Source organism: Oncorhynchus nerka, linkage group LG4, assembly GCF_034236695.1.
Source record: "Oncorhynchus nerka isolate Pitt River linkage group LG4, Oner_Uvic_2.0, whole genome shotgun sequence".
In the NCBI taxonomy this organism is placed as follows: Eukaryota; Metazoa; Chordata; class Actinopteri; order Salmoniformes; family Salmonidae; genus Oncorhynchus; species Oncorhynchus nerka.
The window spans coordinates 68104050-68124515 of record NC_088399.1 but is presented as its reverse complement, the minus strand read 5'-3'; the positions used below and the strand labels follow the sequence as shown (position 1 = coordinate 68124515).

At 41.4% G+C, this 20466-nt stretch overlaps 1 protein-coding gene across 4 annotated transcripts in view; it reads right to left on the bottom strand.

Moving 5' to 3' along the window:
• Positions 1 to 10661: 10661 nt before the first annotated feature.
• Positions 10662 to 20466, bottom strand: part of LOC115128501 (tropomyosin alpha-3 chain) — a 34883-nt gene continuing 25078 nt past the window's right edge. For all 4 annotated transcript variants that reach the window (XM_029658385.2, XM_029658383.2, XM_065017776.1 and 1 more), the window contains one exon: positions 10662 to 12077. In XM_029658385.2, the coding sequence (XP_029514245.1) occupies positions 11995 to 12077 (83 nt within the window). In that variant the 3' untranslated portion in view covers positions 10662 to 11994. The remainder of the gene's footprint in view (positions 12078 to 20466) is intronic.

The window sequence follows — 20466 nt, the reverse complement described above, 5'->3', positions numbered from 1 at the left end:
AAGTTCACATTTTCGACTTTTGACTTCCTATGAAATCATATTGTAAATGGACAAAACATATGCCTTATGCACAAGTAAAAAAAAAAAAAAAAATATGATAATAAAATATGACTAAAGTATGTTGATACAGTTCTTATACATGTGTAATTGACACAAAAATCGAAAGAATTTTGAAAAACGGTCCAGAAAGCACTTTTTTAGGGGTGTGTGAAGTTTTTTAATAAAATTTTGCTATTTTTTACTTTTGACTTTTGACTTCTTATGCAATCATATTGCAAATGGACAAAACATATGCCTTATGCGCAAGTAATAAAAAATAAAAAATGTATGATAATAAAATTGGACAAAAGTATATTCATACAGTTCTTACACATGTGTAATTGACAAAAAAATCGAAAGAATTTAGAAAAAACGGTCCAGAAAGCACTTTTTTAAGGGGTGATAAGTTTTTGACAAAAAAATCATTTTTTTCAAAATGTTGCTTTTGGATGTTGACTTGGGTTACATTTCCAATATGAAAAACCAAGGTGGAGCACACTCGCCACCTGTTGGATTTTTAAAGTGTTACAACTGGCATTTGCCATATGGCATTTGCAATCAACTTTGCATGAATCACACCCTGACCAAGGCCACATTGGGTGGTATTGGACATCGTGCATATGGTTTGTCCAATGCCAATGACTTCCCATTCATTTTTGTCCAATTCAGGGGGGTATTCCCTTACATAAATTATTCACACTCCTGAGTCAATACATGTTAGAAACAGCTTTGGCAATAATTACAGCTGTGAGTCTCTCTGGGTAAGCCTCTATCACAATATTTGCACTTTTTTTATTTTTTATTCTTCAAGCTCTGTCAATTGGGTTGTTGATCATTGCTAGACAGCCATTTTCAAGTCTTGCCATAGATTTTCAACCCAATTGAATTCAAAACTGTAATTAGGCCACTCAGGAACATTTAATGTCATCTTGGTAAGCCACTCAAGTGTAGATTTGGCCTTGTGTTTTAGGTTAATGTTCTGCTGAAAGGTGAATTTGTCTCTCAGAGGCTGTTGGAAAGCAGACTGAACCAGATTTTCGTGTGCTTAGCTCTATTCCATTTATTTTTATTACAAAAATACTCCCTAGTCCATGCCGATGACAAGCATACCCATAACATGATGCAGCCACCACCATGCTTGAAAATATGAATAGTGGTACTCAGTGATGTGTTTGTAATATTTGTATTCTGTACAGGCTTCCTTATTTTCACTCTGTCATTTAGGTAAATATTGTGGAGTAACTACAATGTTGTTGAAACATACTCAGTTTCTCCTATCACAGCCATTTAACTCTGTAACTGTTTTAAAGTCACAATGTCACGTCCGTTGTTAAATGAAGACCAAGGTGCAGCGTGGTAGGCGTACATTTTCTTTTAATTTTAAATGTTCCACCAAAATCTATAAACAACTCAACGAACGTAAAGCTAGAGTGCAAACACATGCAACAACCAAAGACAAGATCCCACAACAGAAGGTGGGAAAAAGGGCTGCCTAAGTATGATCCCCAATTAGAGACAACGATAGACAGCTGCCTCTAATTGGGAACCATACTCGGCCAACAAAGAAATATAAACATAGATTTCCCACCCTAGTCACACCCTGACCTACCAAATAGAGAATTTAAAGGATCTCAAAGGTCAGGGTGTGACACACAATTCGCCTCATGTTGAAATCCCTAGGTGGTTTCCTTCCTCTCCAGCAACTGAGTTAGGAAGGATGCCTGTATTTTTGTACTAGCTGGGTGTATTGATACACCATCCAATGTGTAATTAATAACTTCACCATGCTCAAAGGGATATTCAATGTCTGCTTTTATAATTTTACCCATCTTACAAATAGGTGCCTTTTTTTGCGAGGCATTGGAAAACATCCCTGGTCTTTGTAGTTGAATCCGTGTTTGAATTTCACTGCTCAACTGAGGAACCTCCCAGTATGTGTGGGGTACAGCAATGAGGTAAAAAAATTAAAAATCATGTGAACATGATTATTATTGCACACCGTTAGTTCATTCAATTTATTATGTGACTTGTTAAGCAAATTCTTACTCCTGAACTTTTTTAGGCTTGCCATAATAAAGGGGTTGAATACTTATTGACTCAAGGTAAAAATCCGTCGTTCTGCCCCTGAGCAAGGCAGTTAACCCACTCGGGAGCCTAAGATGTGGATGTCGATTAAGGCAGCCCCCGTCACCTCTATAATTCAGATGGGTTGGGATAATGTGGAAGGCACAGTTCTGTTCAAGGCATTCAGTTGTACAACTGACTCGGTATCCCCATTTCCCTTTCAAGACAAAACAGCTTTACATTTTTAAATAATGTGTAAAAATGTCTAAAAACATAATTCCACTTTGATATTATGAGTTATTGTGTGTAGGCCAGTAACACAAAATCTCAAATTAATCCATGTTAAATTAAGGCTGTAACACAACAAAATATGGAAAAAGTCAAGGGGTGTGAATACTTTCTGAAGGCACTGTAGGTTATAGGGCAGACAATTACGGAGAAAATTATCCTCCACTTGTGGTGCCAATGGGCACATTCGAGTGGATACATTTTGACCATCGTTGGTCACATCTTTCAAAGTCTGTTGCATTAGGAGGATAACATTTTTCGACTTGCCCCTACAGTACATGTAGACTGCATGAACTTTAAAAAAAACAATGTGATCAAAGGTCACAACGTTATTGATTAAATCCCCTTCAAGTCGCTGCAATTGCTACTCACCGGCTGCACCATGCAGCCATCACCTCGCTAGTGGGAGACACTATTTGTCAACCAATCATTAGGGTGTTTTTGTTTCACCCACGCAAACATGTCCTAAGACGTGACTGAAACCAGAACCAACGTTGCAATGATATGATAGTTTGAGGCTCTCTCTCACAAATGAATAGTACAATGCATTCATAAAATATTCAGAACCCCTGACTTTTGCCCCCCAAAATGTAACAGACATTTTTTTTAATCCTCAACAATCTAGACACAATACCCCATAATGACAAAGGGAAAACAGGTTTTTATAAATCTTTGCAAATGTATTAAAAATAAAATAAAATAGAAACACCTTTTTTACATAAATATTCAGACCCTTTGCTATGAGACTTGAAATTGAGCTCAGGTGCATCCTGTTTCCATTGATCATCCTTCAGATGTTTCAACAACTTGATTGGAGTCCACCTGTGGTAAATTCAATTGATTGGACATGATTTGGAAAGGCACACACCTGTCTATATAAGGTCCCACTTTGACAGTGCATGTCAGAGCAAAAACCAAGTCATGAGGTCGAAGGAATTGTCAGTAGAGCTCCGAGACAGGATTGTGTTGAGGCACAGATCTGGGGAAGGGCACCACAACATTTCTGCAGCATTGAAGGTCCCCAAGAACTCAGTGGCTTCCATTATTCTTAAATGGATGAAGTTTGGAACCAACCAGACTCTTCCTAGATCTGTCCGCCCGGCCAAACTGAGCAATCGGGGGAGAAGGGCCTTGGTCAGGGAGGTGAATAAGAACCCGATGATCACTCTGACAGATCTCCAGAGTTTCTCTGTGGAGATGGGAGAACCTTCCAGAAGGACAACCATCTCTGCAGCACTCCACCAACCAGGCTAATCCATTTTAAAATAAGGCTGTAACATAACAAAATGTGGAAAAAGTCAAGGGGTCTGAATACTTTTCAAAGGCAGATGTGGATGGATTTCAGAATTAGCCTAGAAGAATCCATTGAAGGGTTTAGGTAAACTGTCTGGGAGGTATTTGTAGATGAAAATGCATAATTGACGTAAAATGTCGTGAAATAGATAAGATATTGAGTTTCCTGAACAAAGGTGCAGATGGAACAAGGTCATTTATTTTGTATGAGTAATTTGTGTAGGTAGGAAGATGGCGCTGACAGAGATGATCGCCTCGCTTCGAGTCTTTAGGAAACTATGAAGTATTTTGTTTTTTAAATGTATTATTTCTTACAATGTTACCCCAGGAAATCTTAAGTCTTGCTACATACAGCCGGGAAGAACAATTGGATATAAGAGCGACGTCAACTTACCAACATTATGATCAGGAATACAACTTTCCCGATGCGGATCCTCTGTTTGGACCACCACCCAGGACAAAGGACCTAATCCTAGAAGCCGGACCCAAAACAACGGCATCGCAGAAGGGTCAGATGGAGCGGCCTCCTGGTCAGGCTCCGTAGACGTGCACATCGCCCACTGCTCCCAAGTATACTACTCGCCAATATCCATTCTCTTGACAACAAGGTAGATGAAATTCGAGGAAGGGTTGCCTTTCAGAGAGAAATTAGAGATTGTAACATTCTCTGTTTCACGGAAACATTGCTCTCTCTGGATATGTTGTCGGAATCGGTTCAGCCACCGGGCTTATCCATGCATCGCGCCGACAGAGATAAACGCCTCTCTGGGAAGAGGAAGGGCAGGGATGTATGCTTCATGATTAACGAGTCATGGTGTAATCATAACAACATACAGGAACTCAAGTCCTGCTCACCCGACCTAGAATTCCTTACAATCAAATGCCGGCCAAATGATCTCCCAAGAAAATTCTCGTCAGTTATCATCACAGCGGCGTACATTCCCCCTCAAGCAGAAACCAAGACAGCCCTCAAGGAACTTCACTGGACTCTGTGTAAACTGGAAACCATATATCCTGAAGATGCATTTATTGTAGCTGCGGATTTTAACAAAGCAAATTTGAGAACAAGGCTACCTAAATTCTATCAGCATATTGATTGCACTACGCGCGGGTATAATACACTCGTTCACTGCTACTCTTCTGCAATGCATAAAAAGCCTTCCCCCGCCCTCCCTTCGGGAAATCCGACCACGACGCCAACTTGCTCCTACCGTCTTGTCTTATAGGCAGAAACTCAAACAGGAGATACCAGTGACTAGAACATTCAACGCTAGTCTGAGCAATCGGAAGCCACGCTTCAAGATTGTTTTGATCAGGGGGACTGGGATATGTTCCAGTCAGCCTCAGGTAACAACATCAATCTATACACTGACTCAGCGAGTGAGTTTATAAAGAAATGAATTGGAGATGTTGTACCCACTGTGACTATTAAAACCTACCCTACCAGAAACCGTGGATGGATGGCGGAATTCGCGCAAAACTGAAAGTGTGAACCACTGCATTTAACCATGAAAAGAGGTCTGGGAATATGGCTGAATATAAACAGTATAGTTACTCCCACCGCAAGGCAATCAAACAAGCGAAATGCCAGTACAGGGACAAAGTGGAGTCGCAATTCAATGGAACAGACACGAGACATATGTGGCAGGCTCTACAGGAAATCACGGACTACAAAAAGAAAACCACGCCTCCAAATCAATCATCAAGTTTGAGACGACACAACAGTAGTGGGCTTGATTACCAACAACGACGAGCCAGCCTACAGGGAGGAGGTGAGGGCACTCGGAGTGTAGTGTCAGGAAAACAACCTCTCACTCAATGCCATCAAAACAAAGGAGATGATCGTGGACTTCAGGAAACAGCAGAGGGAGCACCCCCCTATCCACATCGAAGGGACAGTAGTGGAAAAGATAGAACGTTTTAAGTTCCTCGGCGTACACATTACAGACAAACTGAAATGGTCCACCCACACAGACAATGTGGTGAAGAAGGAGCAACAATGCCCCTCCAACCTCAGGATGCTGAAGAAATTTGGCTTGTCACCCAAAACCCTGACAAGCTTTTACAGATGCACAATAAAGAGCATCCTATTGGGCTCTATCACAGCCTGGTACGGCAACTGCACCGCCCTCAATTGCAAGGCTCTCTATAGAGTGGTGCAGTCTGCACAACGCATCACCAGGGGCAAACTACCTGCCCTCCATGGCACCTATAGCACCCGATGTCACAAGAAGGCCAAAACGATCATCAAGGACAACAACCACCTGAACCACTGCTTGTTCACACCGCTACCATCCAGAAGGCGAGGTCAGTACAGGTGCATCAAATCTGGGACTGAGACAGGCCATCAGACTGCTAAACAGCAATCACTAACTCAGAGAGGCTGCTGCCTACATTGAGACCCAATCACTGCCACTTTAATAAATGGATCACTAGTCACTTTAAACAATGCCACTTTAATCATGTTTACATATCTTACATTACTCATATCATATGTATATACTGTATTTTATACCATCTATTGCACCTTGCCTATATCGCTCGACCATCGCTCATCCATATATTTGTATGTATTCATTCACCCCTTTAGATTTGTGTGTATTAAGTAGATGTTGGGATTTTGTTAGAATACTTGCTAGATATTACTGCCTTAACATCTGCTAACCATGTGTATGTGACCAATAACATTTGATTTGATATGTACTGGCCTAGACAATATTACAGTAAATGAGATATGGGTAAATGAATTGTTTTACATTTAAAAGATAAATTGTATATGTGGAACAATTCAGAAAATGTGTCCGTGCCTGAGTTGGCTTCATTAATTAGTGTATCAAAATGATTGTGTGATACAATCAAATTGGTATCATCAGCAAAGAGAATGGGATGTACGGTAGAAGACACAGTAGCAAGGCCATTCATATAGATTAGGATTAAGAAAGATCTAATTATCAGACCCGGTTGCACGCCATAGGATATCTTGTCCCTGGTAAATGCAGAGTCGATTAAATAAACAAATTGTTCTCTATCATAAACATAACTATATAACCAATTATATGTATAATCATGAATACCGTAATAATGCAATTTAGAAAGTAATATTTCGTGATCAACAGTGTCAAATGCTTTGAATAAATGTAAAAAAAGATGCCAAGAACGCATTCATTGTTGTTAAGGGCAGTAAATATATTTTCCACAAGTTGCAAAAGAGCCATATCTGTGGAGTCGTTTTTACGAAAATCATATTGGTGCTCATATAGAATACAGTGTTGATTTAAATGTTTCAACATTCTCTTAAACCCCATTTTTTCTAGGATTTTAGAAAAACATGGTAGGACAGATACTGGGCAATAATTTGGATCACCAGATTTATAGAGGGCGATAACTTTGGCAATTTTCAAATCTTTAGGAACAAAACCAGTTTGCATAGATTTGGTGAAGATATACGTTATAGGCTCAGTCGAGGAAGACCCTGAATTCACCAGAGGCACCAATCTCATCACCTGCTGCTGATATCTTTAAGTTAACAATTACCTCCATCAATTCCATTACACCATCACCTCCATTACATCACAAATTTCCAACTGAAACAGAGAAGGGAAATGTCCCTTAATGTAATCCAAGAGATTTCTATCAGGTTTCTACATTTTCTTTGACAGATGGAAACCCACATTCACAACAAACAAAAAATATTCACATGAAATAACATCAGGATCACTATAGGTCTTATTTCCAACAATACATTGAGATGGGATATTTGTAGATGCCTTTTCCTTGTTCAACAGTTGATTGATGATTTTCCATGTTGATATTATTTGAGGACTTTTGGAATTTGATAGTAAAATATATTTTTGGGGATATCCAAACTAGGGGGTGGGATGCTGTGAACGGTGAGTCTTTGTGGAAATTTCTCATTGATAGACATGCAAACCTTTGAAATTCAAGCCTGATTCTACCAACACCTGATGAGATAAGGCCCAAGCCCAACCTGAGCCCTACATTAAAGACACATGATTTACCACAAAGGGGTGAATTCTAACTTGATATATGCATGTAAGTAACTTGTATATACAGTACCAGTCAAAAGTTTGGACACACCTGCTCATTCCAGGGTTTATCTTTATTTTTACTATTTTCTACATTGTAGAATAATAGTGAAGACATCAAAACTATGAAATAACACATATGGAATCATGTAGTAACCAAAAAACAGCTAAAACACACTGCACATTCTTGACATTCTCTGAACCAGCTTCATGAGGAAGTCACATGGAATGCATTTAAATTAACAGGTGTTACAGGTGTTAAAAGTCCATTTGTGGAATTTAATTCCTTCTTAATGCGTTTGAGCCAATCAGTTGTGCTGTGACAAGGTAGGGGTGGTATACAGGCGGGTCAGCAGGTAGCCCAGTGGATAGAGCATTGGGCCAGTAACCGAAAGGTTGCTGGATCGAATGCCCAAGCTGACAATGTAAAAACCTGTCATTCTGCCCCTGAAAAAGGCCGATAACCCACTGTTCCCAGTTAGGCCGTCACTGTAAATAAGAAGTTGTTCTTAACTGACTTGCCTAGTTAAATAAAGGGAAAAAATGCAGAAGATAGCCCTATTTGGTAAAAGGTCGGTCAATCTGGAAAATGTAAAGGACTTTGAAAGTTTCTTAAAGTGCAGTCGCAAAAACCATAATGAGGACCACCATGGGAAAGGAAGACCCAGAGTTACAGTTGAAGTCAGAAGTTTACATACACCATAGCCAAATACATTTAAACTCAGTTTTTCACAATTCCTGACATTTAATCCTAGTAACAATTCCCTGTCTTAGGTCAGTTAGGATCACCACTTTATTTAAGAATGTGAAATGTCAGAATAGTAGTAGAGAGAATGAGTTATTTCAGCTTTTATTTCTTTCATCACATTCCCAGTTGGTCAGAAGTTTACATACACTCAATTACTATTTGATAGCATTGCCTTTAAATTGTTTAACTTGGGTCAAATGTTTTGGGTAGCCTTCCACATTCTTCCCATAATAAGTTGGGTGAATTATTGCCCATTCCTCCTGACAGAGCTTGTGTAACTGAGTCTGGTTTGTAGTCCTCCTTGCTCGCACACGCTTTTTCAGTTCTGCCCACACATTTTCTGTAGGTTTGAGGTCAGAGCTTTGTGATGTCCACTCCAATACCTTTACTTTGTTGTCCTTAAGCCATTTTGCCACAACTTTGGAAGTACGCTTGGGGTCATTGTTGATTTTTTGTCGCTGTTGATACAGCGTTGTCTGAAAATAATAATTTTGGGTATCATCTTTCCAAGGGCTCCATCTGAATTCACCTGCCGACGTTCCTCTGCACTGCCACGCACAACTTTTTCTCAGCTTTTTCTCATCCATTAAATGAAGAGTTGATGCACGCACACTTTTTTTAGTAGCATAATTTTTAATATTTGGGCTTGGGGAGGGTCTCAAGTCAGGTCGAGTCAAAAGGCTCAAGTCCAAGTTAAGTCACGAGTCATTGGTGTTAAAGTCAAAGTCGAGTTGCAAGTCATATTATTGACTCGAGTCCACACCTCAAGTCCACTGTACAGATGAACGTGGTACCTTCAGGCGTTTGGAAATTTCTCCCAAGGATGAACCAGACTTGTGGAGGTCTACAGTTTTTTTTCTGAGGTCTTGGCCGATTTATTTAGATTTTCCCATGTCAAGCAAAGAGGTACTGAGTTTGAAGGTAGGCCTTGAAATACATCCACAGGTACACCTCCCATAGGCTAATTGACATATTTTGAGTCAATCAGCAGCTTCTAAATCATGATGTAATTTTCCAGTCAACTTAGTGTATGTAAACTTCTGACCCACTGGAATTGTGATACAGTGAATTATAAGTGAAATAATCTGTCTGTAAACAATTGTTGGAAAAATGACTTGTGTCATGCACAAAGTAGATGTCCTAACTGACTTGCCAAAACGATTGCTTGTTAAGAAGAAATTTGTGGAGTGGTTGAAAAACAAGTTAATGACTGCAACCTAATTGTATGTAAACTTCTGACTTCATCTGTATGTACACCGAGGAACATAAAACTTTCCACCTTCTCCACTGCTGTCCCGTCGATGTGGATGGGTGCTCCCTTTGCTGTTTCCTTTAGACCACGATCATCTCTTTTATTTTCTTGAGGGCCCTCAACTCCTGCCTGTAGTCTCGTCGTTGTTGGTAATCAAGCCTACCACTGTAGTGTCTTCTGCAAACTTGATGATCGAGTTGGAGGCGTGCATGGCCACGCAGTCATGGGATGAACACGGAGTACAGGAGAGGTCTGAGAACGCACACTTGTGGGTGTTTCCTACCTTCACCACCTGGGGGCGGCCCATCAGGAAGTCCAAGACCCAGTTGCACAGGTCAGGGTCGAGACCCAAAGGTCTCAAGCTTAATGAGTTTGGAGGGTACTATGGTGTTGAATGCTGAGCTGTAGTCAATGAACAGCATTCTTACATAGGTATTCCCTTTTGTCCAGATGGGATAGGGCAGTGTGTTGGCAAGCAAATTGGAGTGGGTCAAGGTTAACAGGTAGGGTGGAGGTGATATGATCCTTGACTAGTCTCTCAAAGCACTTCATGATAACAAAAATGAGTGGTACGGGGCGATAGTCATTTAGTTCAGTTACCTTAAAAAAATAAGGGCAGGCAGCCCTGCGAGGGTTAACATGTTTAACTCACGTCCGCCACGGAGGAGATCCCACAGCATTTGGTAGCGGGCCGTGTCTGTATGATAGTGATTAGTTGTGTGTAACATGAAATACATTGTAGTTGTGTTAATTGTTTTTGTATGTATGTATGTATGTATGTATGCATGCATGCATCTCTTGGTATGAGTTTTTTTTTAAATGGTCTAACAAATCAAAATATGGCTGGCACTCAAGCCAGGGATGGGTCAATACAATCAAGTCTACACAGCAATGAATTGTACTCTAGAGGAGAAACTTAGTTAGACGATAGTTTAGTATTGCAGTAAAAATCATGGTCTTTATTCAACATCAAGTCATTACAATGGAACAAGACAAACAAAGTGGTTATACACAGCGAGTTTCCAGTTAAAACATTGAGTTAATTTGGTGTTTTAGTTTAATACCCTACTAAAATTGTATAGGTTTTGCATCACACTAATCAGATCCCCCACCCATTTTCTATAATTGGCAAGGTGATAGCCATTGATTTTTGTTATCCCGAGAACTTCACCATAAACCTGTCAAACTAAAAAGGCTGTTGATACAGGCAGCCCAAACCTAATATTTTTCACACTAATTTGTATTTTGACCAAATCAGATCAGCTTGGAAAAAGAGCTAATATGAAAAGATCTGTCATGATTGGTCAAAATACCAAATAGTGGAAAAAACAGACTTGGGCTGCCCATGTAAACGCAGCCAAATAATTAGTGTCATACAAGTGCAGCATTGTCTTGTGATAGTGGCTATTGTTTAAGTGGGATAAAACAAAATATCAGGCACACAAACAAATACCTAATGAATAGGAAAAACACCACCCAGTGTGGTTTTGGCCCCAAACCGTATTGGTGTAAAGTAGGCAAAAAGGAGGGATATAGGAGGACAGAAAGCCAGTTACATTCTGTACCCTATCCACTAACCCTTTTTGGTGTCAACTAGTCAGAAAGGACTGCATAGGCCTAAGCAATGTGGAAATGGCCCATCCCTCTGATAGGCCAAGTGGCATTTACTCCATCTTATTTACCACTTTCAGATCTGTGAACATTCAGGGATTAGGTGTTAGGGGAAGGTGCTAGCGAACAAAATAAAGCCAGGCCAGAGTATACAACAGCAGGACAGGAGTAAATAATCACATGTAGTAAATGGCTGGTAATAAACACAGTGCCCCGTTCCCCCCCTTTTCTAATGGGCTATAATGGATGAGTGGCCTAACCATGTTCTTGTTAACTTGGCAATAAATCCTTAAAGGCAGTCATGCTAGCCCCACTCCAACAAGGAGAAGTTAGAATAATCGACCACACAAACAAGATAGAATAATAGACCACACAAGTACGACAGAGTTTCCCTATTAAACACCATTCCAATGGATAAAGGCAAGAGCTTCCGCAAGATGTCACATTGAAAACCTCAAGTTTAACAAGAACAATCAATGCTGTTGAGAATAAAGGTGTCATCTTAAATAGTGGTTTTGGCACCCTCCAGTGGGGATTCTTCCTACCCTCCACTACAGCAGAGCGAGGAGGAATGAGAGAGAGGCGGAAAGCAAAGGTTGGCAGAGGGATAAGTGGAGGAAGGTGGTTTTCTGGGAGAGTCCATCTAGGGGTTCTTAGAAGCTGTTGAGGTCCTGCAAAGTCTGGTCCAGGGTGGCATGGATCTTGAGGTTCTCCTCCTTGGCATTGGCCAGTCTCTCTGGAGAGGGGGAGAGAGAGAGAGAGAGAGAGAGGTTCATATTTACACTGCATCTGGATTCACAAGGGAACACACCAAACATCCCTAGGTTCCACTTTAAGGGCTAAAGAACACTGCCATAATCAGCCGTTGAGAGCTTATAACTGGCTTTATCCCCAATAATTAAGCCAGTTTTCTAACCGTCCTGATGGGTTCTTATTGTGATTATGCAGATATTACATAGCCCAATATGACTGAGGTTTTAAGTAGTTTTACCCTAAAACAATATAACTGGACATGTCTAAAAATGGGAAATCTTCAGTGGTAGGGTTGCAAAGGAAGGGTATATTACTGGAAACTTTCATAGTTAACCAGTAAATTGGTAACTTTCCTGACTTTGGGGGGGGGGGATATCAGATGATATCTAGTTGCCTTTGAGTACTTCAGATTATCACAGTTGTCTAATTCTCTGGGCCTCTGGCCTTTTCACGTTTAAATGTTTTTTTTTTTTTTAATACAAAACAGAATGAAGCTGTACAACATTATCCTAAATTTAAACCATCAACTAAGTGAATACCATTGGTGTTTAATATGAGGGTTTCAGCAGGTTGTAAATGTCGATGCCAAACTGCTGTCAGTTAACTTTTTTTAGTTCGAAGAGTTGCAGAGTTAATTGAAATGACATTTGATTAATTAGGCCATTATCTTGAACCATATGGTCTATTCACAAGAAACTAAAATGGACAGACAGATAAAAGGAACACTATATAAAAAGTCATTTTTTAGTATGCTTGACTAAAAAAAATTTGTCAAGCATATACTTCCAAAATTACCATAGATTGTAATCATTGGCAAATTTACTTTAGATAACAGTAACTTTGGTAAATTACCAGTAGCTTTGCAACCCTATTCAGTGACTTAACTTGCTTTCATGTACCAAGCAGATTGAATAAACGCAGCCTTCTATTCAGGCAGCCCAACTGATATTTTTGCCACTAATTGGCATTTTGACCAATCGCATCTTTACACATCAAATATTTTTCAAAGCTGATATGAAAAATACCAATTAGTTCGAAAAAGATCAGAATTTGGGCTGCCTGTGTAAACACAGCCTAACACCACACCCAAACCGGTCGCGGGTGTTCGCAAATTGATTTTGTCCCCCCACATCAAACGCGATCATGACAGGCAGGTTGAAATATCAAAACAAACTCAACCAATTATATTAATTTGGGGACAGGTCAAAAGCGTGAAATATTTATGGCAATTTAGCTAGGTAGCTTGCAGTTGCTAGCTAATTTGTCCTGGGATATAAACGTAGAGTTATTTTAGGTTCTCTACTCCGACAATTAATCCACACATAACCCGGTCAACAGAATCATTTCTAGTCCTCTTCTTTTCAGGCTTTATCTTTGGACTTTATATGTCAATTGGCATCTAATAGTATTACCATGAGGACGACCGACCTCAGTTCGTGTTTCAATCACCCACGTGGGTAAAACCAATGAGATGGCACGTGGGTGTCTGCATCTATAACCCAATGAGATGGGAGAGGCAGGACTTGCAGCGCATTCTGTGCCAAAAATAGAAACAACTTCTATTTTAGCACCTGGCAACACAGACGCTCGTTGGCGCGAGCAAGCAGTGTGGGTGCAATGATTGCAAAATAAATGTACACACACACGCATGTTATTCAACGCATGCGCACTCTAGGCAAAGCAGTGTGGTCAGCATGTAAGAAGTCGCAAAAACACAGCATTCACAGTAGGTCCACAGGATACATCATGAGCAACACTGCTATAAAGTGTAGATAGTCGAGTGGATGTGAGATGGCATAGTGGAGCATAGTAAACAGAATGAATACTACTAAATAAAGTACCAAATAAGCAAAGAGTGCAGAAAAGGTCATATTTACCTGAGGATGGAGTAGTAGGAAGATTAAAAGATGGCCATAGGAGGGCAGACTTACTAAGTAAGCCACTAGGGCAGCGTTTCCAAAACTGTTCTTTGGACCTCAAGGGGTGCACGTTTGGTTTCTTGCCCTAGCACTACACAGATTATTTAAATAATCAACTAATCAAGCTAGTTATTTAGTTAAATTAAGTTAAGTTATTTACCCAGTCAGCCGATAGGACTCCAACCCTGTTCCTGGAGAGCAACCGTCCTGTACGCTATCTAGTGCACCTGATTTAGCTGGTCGATTACCTGAATAAGGTTAGTTACAACTTGAGTTGGAGTGAAACCTACAAGAGTGTCGCTCTCCAGGAACAGGGTTGAGAGCCCTGGCCTATAGCTACTGGCAAGATGAATTAAGTCAAATTGTTAGCTATCCCATGTCCTTTCTGTGCCAATGTAATGTTTCCATATAGGCTACTGGTCATGTTGCCAGGGCTACGTTCTGTTGAAAAACGTTCTTGAACAGATAAAAATTCCATGAAGAGCACAAAACACACAGGTTCTGTAGCCAAGTCCCTATTTTTTCCTCAAAGAATACGGCTTGATTCCATTTCGATAGACATGACCCATAATACTGGCGATGTTCTTTCTATTGTGCAGGCCACATTTTACTTTCATAAAAAGAATATCACAGGCTGCTCTAGAACTAGGCTACTTGCGGACCGAACCGTTAAACATTTGACTACACCTTTTACAGTGAGATTAGCTGGCTATAGCTAACGCCCTGGACTGCATTCAGCAGGACAGAACGTTCAGATAGCATATTTCTATGTAGAAAAAACATGCTTCTCTGGCATGTTGAATAATGGAAATGAGGTGGGAAAAGTGGGCAGGTTGAAGACAACAATTTAAAAATACCTACTTTCCTACAGCCTACTCAAGGGAGAGAAACAGACTTACTATTAAACTCAATGCAGCCATTGTTTTTACATTTTGTAAAGCAGTGTTTCATAAACGGGCAAATGATCGCTAACTAGAAGGCTAGCTGTGACTGGTTAGCTAAAGTGTTGCAAGAGAGTCGCCTGCACAATGTGTGACTCGTCCTTCCCACTGCTGAACAGAATTGCGCTGCGCAGCTGTGCAATATTGATTGAAAAGCTCTCAATCCAGCCCACTTCGATTTTGTCTTGTATCATTTTAGTCAACTGAAATGAAAGGATTCTGGGTCTATTTAGACAGTTCTAGTCTAGCCAATTGCCAGTGAAAAATAGGTGTTTGACAAATATTTGTCACGAGTTTTGTAGATAGAAATTAACACTGCATCAAGCTGATTCAGCCGTGTAGTGCTAAGACAACCAAAACATGCACCACTTGGGGTCCCCAGGACCGAGATTGGAAAACTGCACTAGGACTGAGACAAGGCCTATTACATTAAGTGGTCACTATCCAACACTAATAGCTTTCAGATGGTAGGCAATGAAGGTCACAATTATGAAAACTTAGGACATTAAAGAGGCCTTTTTACTGACTGAAAAACACCAAGATAGATGCCCAGGGTCCCTGCTCATCTGCGTGAACATGCCTTACGTATGCTGCAAGGAGGCATGAGGACTGCAGATATGGCAGGGGCAAAAAAAAGCAATGTCCGTACTGTGAGACACCTAAGACAGCGCTACAGGGAGACAGGACAGACAGCTGATCGTCCTCGCAGTGGCAGACCACGTGTAACACCAGCACAGGATCGGTACATCCGAACATCACACCTGCAGGACTGTAACAACCGCCCGAATTACACCAGGAACGCACAATCCCTCCATCAGTGCTCAGACAGTCTGCAATAAGCAGAGGCTGGACTGAGGGCTTGTAGGCCTGTTGTAAGGCAGGTCATCACCAGACATCAGCAACAGCATTGCCTACGGGCACAAACCCACTGTCGCTGGACTAGACAGGACTGGCAAAATAATTGCGCTCTACTGACGAGTCACGGTTTTGTCTCACCAGGGGTGATGGTCGGATTCGCATTCATCGTAGATGGGATGAGCGTTACACCGAGGCCTGTACTCTGGAGCGGGATCAATTTGGAGGCGGAGGGTCCGTCACAGTCTGGGGCGGTGTCTCACAGCATCATTGGACTGAGCTTGTTGAAGACATCCTACCTCATGTGGTATCCTTCCTGCAGGATCATCCTGACATGACACTGCAGCATGACAATGTCAACAGCCATACTGAACATTCTGTGCATGATTTCCTGCAAGACAGGAATATCAGTGTTCTGCCATGGGCACCGAAGAGCCCGGATCTCAATACCATTGAGCACATCTGGGACCTGTTGGATCGGAGGGTGAGGCCTAGGGCCATTCCCCCCCAGAAATGTCTGGGAACTTGCAGGTACCATGGAAGAGTGGGGTAACATCTCACAGCAAGAACGGGCAAATCTGGTGCAGTCCATGAGGAGATGCACTGCAGTACTTAATGCAGCTGGTGGCCACACCAGATACTGACTTACTTTTGATTGACCCCCCCCACCTTTGTTCAGAGACACTTTTTCATTTCTGTTAGTTACATGTCTGTGGAACTAGTTCAGGTTGTCTGTTGAATCTTATGGTCATACAAATATTCACGTTAAATTTGCTGAAAGTAAACAGTGAGGACATTTCTTTCCATGGCGGATTCAGGACCGCTATTTATGGAAGATTCCAAATGTTGAGATAATAGATGGCGAAGTCAAAGATAGGCTAGTTGTTTCCATCTGTGGCATCTGTTTCCATCTGTTGTTTCCAAGTGTTCCCTAAATCAATGCTAGCAGGCTAATCTTTCAAATATGTAGTAAAAAAACACAAAATAAAAATTTGCTAGCTACACAGAAAAAAAACTACAACATGTAAAAGTGTTGGTCACAAAATAAAAGATCCCAGAAATGTTCCATACACACAAAAAGCTTCTCAAATTGTGCACACACATTTATTTAGATCCCTGTTAGTGAGCATTTCTCCTTTGCCAAAATACTCCATTACAGGTGTGGCACATCAAGAAGCTGATTAAACAGCATGACCATCAAACAGGTTCTGGGGAGAATAAGAGGCCACTAAAATGTGCAGCATGCTGACTGTAGGAATGTCTCCCAGAGCGGATGCCCGAGAATGGAATGTTAATTTCTCTACCATGAGCAAACACCGTTTTAGAGAATTTGTTAGTATGCCCAACCGGTCTTACAACTGCAGCCCAGGACCTCCACAGCCGGCTTCTTCACATGTGGGATTGTCTGAGACCAGCCACCCGGACAGCTGATGTAACAGTTTGCACAACCGAAGAACTTCTGCACAAACTGTCAGAAACAGGTCTCAGGAAAGCTCATCTGCCTGCTCTTCGTCCTCACCAGGGTCGTGTCCTGACTGCAGTTCGGCGGCATAGCCGACTTCAGTGGGAAAATGCTCACCGTCGATGGCCACTGTAGAAGTGTGCTCTTCACAGATTGTAGACAACATGTATGGCGTCGTGTGGGTGAGCAGTTTGCTGAAGTCAACATTGTGAACAGAGTGCCCCATGGTGGTGGTGGGGTTATGGTATGGGCAAGCATAAGCTCCGAACAACGAAAACAATGGTATTTTATCAATGACAATTTGAATGCACTGAGATACCTTGACGAGATCCTGAGGCCCATTTGTGCCATTCATCTGCCGCCATCACCTCACGTTTCAGCATAATGCACAGCCCATGTCGCAAGGATCTGTACACATGTATTCCCAGTCATGTGAATTCTATAGATTAGGGGCTATTGAATGTATTTCAATTGACTGATTGCTTTACATGAACTATAACTCAGAAACAAATGCATGTACAGTCGAAGTTTAAATGTTTATGGCTAAGGTGTATGTAAACTCAGTTTATCATAATTGCTCACATTTAATCCTCGTAAAAATTCCCTGTTTTAGGCCAGTTAGGATCACCACTATTTTAAAAATGAAATGTCAGAATAATAGTAGAGAATGATTTCAGCTTTTATTTCCCTCATTTACATTCCCAGTGGGTCAGAAGTTTACATGCACTCAATTAGCATGGCCTTCAAATTGTTTACCTTGGGTGAAACGTTTTTGGTAGCCTTCCACAACATTCCCACAATAAGTTGGGTGAATTTTGGCCCATTCCTCCTGACAGAGCTGACGTAACTGAGTCACGTTTATCGGCCTCCTTGCGCAAACACTTTCAGTTCTGCCCACAAATGTTATAGGATTGAGGCCAGGGCTTTGTGATGGCCACTCCAATACCTTGGCTGTTGTCGTCCATAAGCCATTCTGCCACAACATTGGAAGTATGCTTGGGGTCATTGTCCATTTGGAAGACCCATCTGCACTTCTCGCACCAAAGTACGTTCATCTCCAGGAGACAGAATGAGTCTCCTTACTGAGCGGTATGACGGCTGCGTGGTCCCATGGTGTTTATACTTGCGTACCATTGTTTGTACAGATTAACGTGCTACCTTCAGGCGTTTGGAAATTGTTCCCAAGGATGAACCAGAGCTGTGGAGGTCTACATGTTTTCTGACGTATTGGCTGATTTTCCCAAAGATGCCCTGAGTTTGAAGGTAGACCTTGAAATACATCCACAGGTACAGCACCAATTGACTCAAATGTCAATTAGCCTATCAGAAGCTTCTAAAGCCATGACATCTTTTCTCTGGAAGTTTGAGCTGTTTAAAAATGCAGTCAACTTAGTGTATGTAAACTTCTGACCCACTGGAATTGTGAAATTATCGGTCTAAACAATTGTTGGAAAATTACTTGTGTCATGCAAAGTAGATGTCGTAACCAACTTGCCAAAACTATAGTTTAACAAGAAATGTGTGGCGTGGTTAAAAAAAAAACACATTTGAATGACTCCAACCTAAGTGTACGTAAACTTCCGAGTTCAACTGTACATATTCACAAATTGATGTGGGAATTTCCATGTGGAGTTGATTACCCCCACTACACTGGCAGCTGTCAGTACCCTAACATGCTAACCTTATCTACACTGAACAAAAATATTAACGTAACACAAGTAGCCTTCGTTATTCTTTGGAGGAGGAACCTAAATCTGCATGTCCTCTCTAGGATAGAAAATTAAATTGAAATAGTGGCTGCAACTTCCTCTGGGGGAGTGGGGGTAATGTGGATAAAGTGCTAGCTATTTGGTTAATATGTCTAAAAACTAGTTAGACAATCTGTCAGTTGACTGTTAGCTTGTCAAGGACTGGTTTTTGAAAGTTTGATAAAAGATCCATCTTTAAAAGTGTACTTATTTAAACTAATTGGGTTGGTTAGCAAACAAGTTCTAGGGACACCAATTTTAATACAAAACCAGACCATATTTGATTTTATGCTAGTTAGCATGACAAGCAACTGATTTTGCTTTGGCAACACCAGCAACCACACATGCACGCCAATAAAACAGGGATCAACTAGATTTAGCTGCAGGCCATTTATTTAATTGAGGGGAACATCAAAAATACATTTGGGCTGCAAATTGACCGCAAGAAGCCTAAACAGAAACTCTGAAAAAAATGAAGAAATGTCCTCACTATCAACTGCGTTTACATTCAGCAAACTTAATGTGTAAATATTTGTATGACCATAAGATTCAGACTAACTGAACAAGTTCCACAGACATGTGACTAGTGGAATAATGTGTCCCTGAACAAAGGGGGGAGGGGGTCACCAGCTGCATTAAGTACGGCAATGCATCTCCTCATGGACTACACCTGATTTGCCAGTTCTTGCTGTGAGATGTTACCACACTCTTCCACCAAGGTACCTGCAAGTTCCCGGACATTTCTGTGGGGGGGAAATTGGCCCTAGACCTCGACCTCCGATCCAACAGGTCCCAGATGTGCTCGATGGGATTAAGATCCAGGCACGTCACTGGCCATGGCAGAACACTGACATTCCTGTCTTGCAGGAAATCACGCACAGAATGATCAGTAAGGCTAGTGGCATTGTTATGCTGCAGGGTCATGTCAGGATAAGCCTGCAGGAAGGGTACCACATGAGGTAAGAGGATGTCTTCCCTGTAACACAGCGTTGAGATTGCCTGCAATGACAAGCTCAGTCCGATGATACTGACACACCGCCATAGACCATGACAGACCCTCCAACTCGATCCCGCTCCAGAGTACAGGCCTCGGTGTAACGCTCAGTCCGACGATGGTGAGACAAAACCGCGACTGGTCAGTGAAGAGCACTTTTTGCCAGTCTCTCTGTAGTGCCGTCTTAGGAGTCTCACAGTACGGACATTGCAAATTATTGCCCTGGTCACATCTGCAGTCCTCATGCCTCCTTGCAGCATGCCTATGGCACATTCACGCAGATGAACAGGGACCCTGGGCATATTTCTTTTGGTGTTTTTCAGAGTCAGTAAAAGGCTTCTTTAGTGTCCTAAGTTTTCATAACTGACCTTCATTGCCTACCGTCTGTAAGCGGTTAGTGTCTTAACGACCATTCCACAGGTGCATGTTTATTAACTGTTTATGGTTCATTGA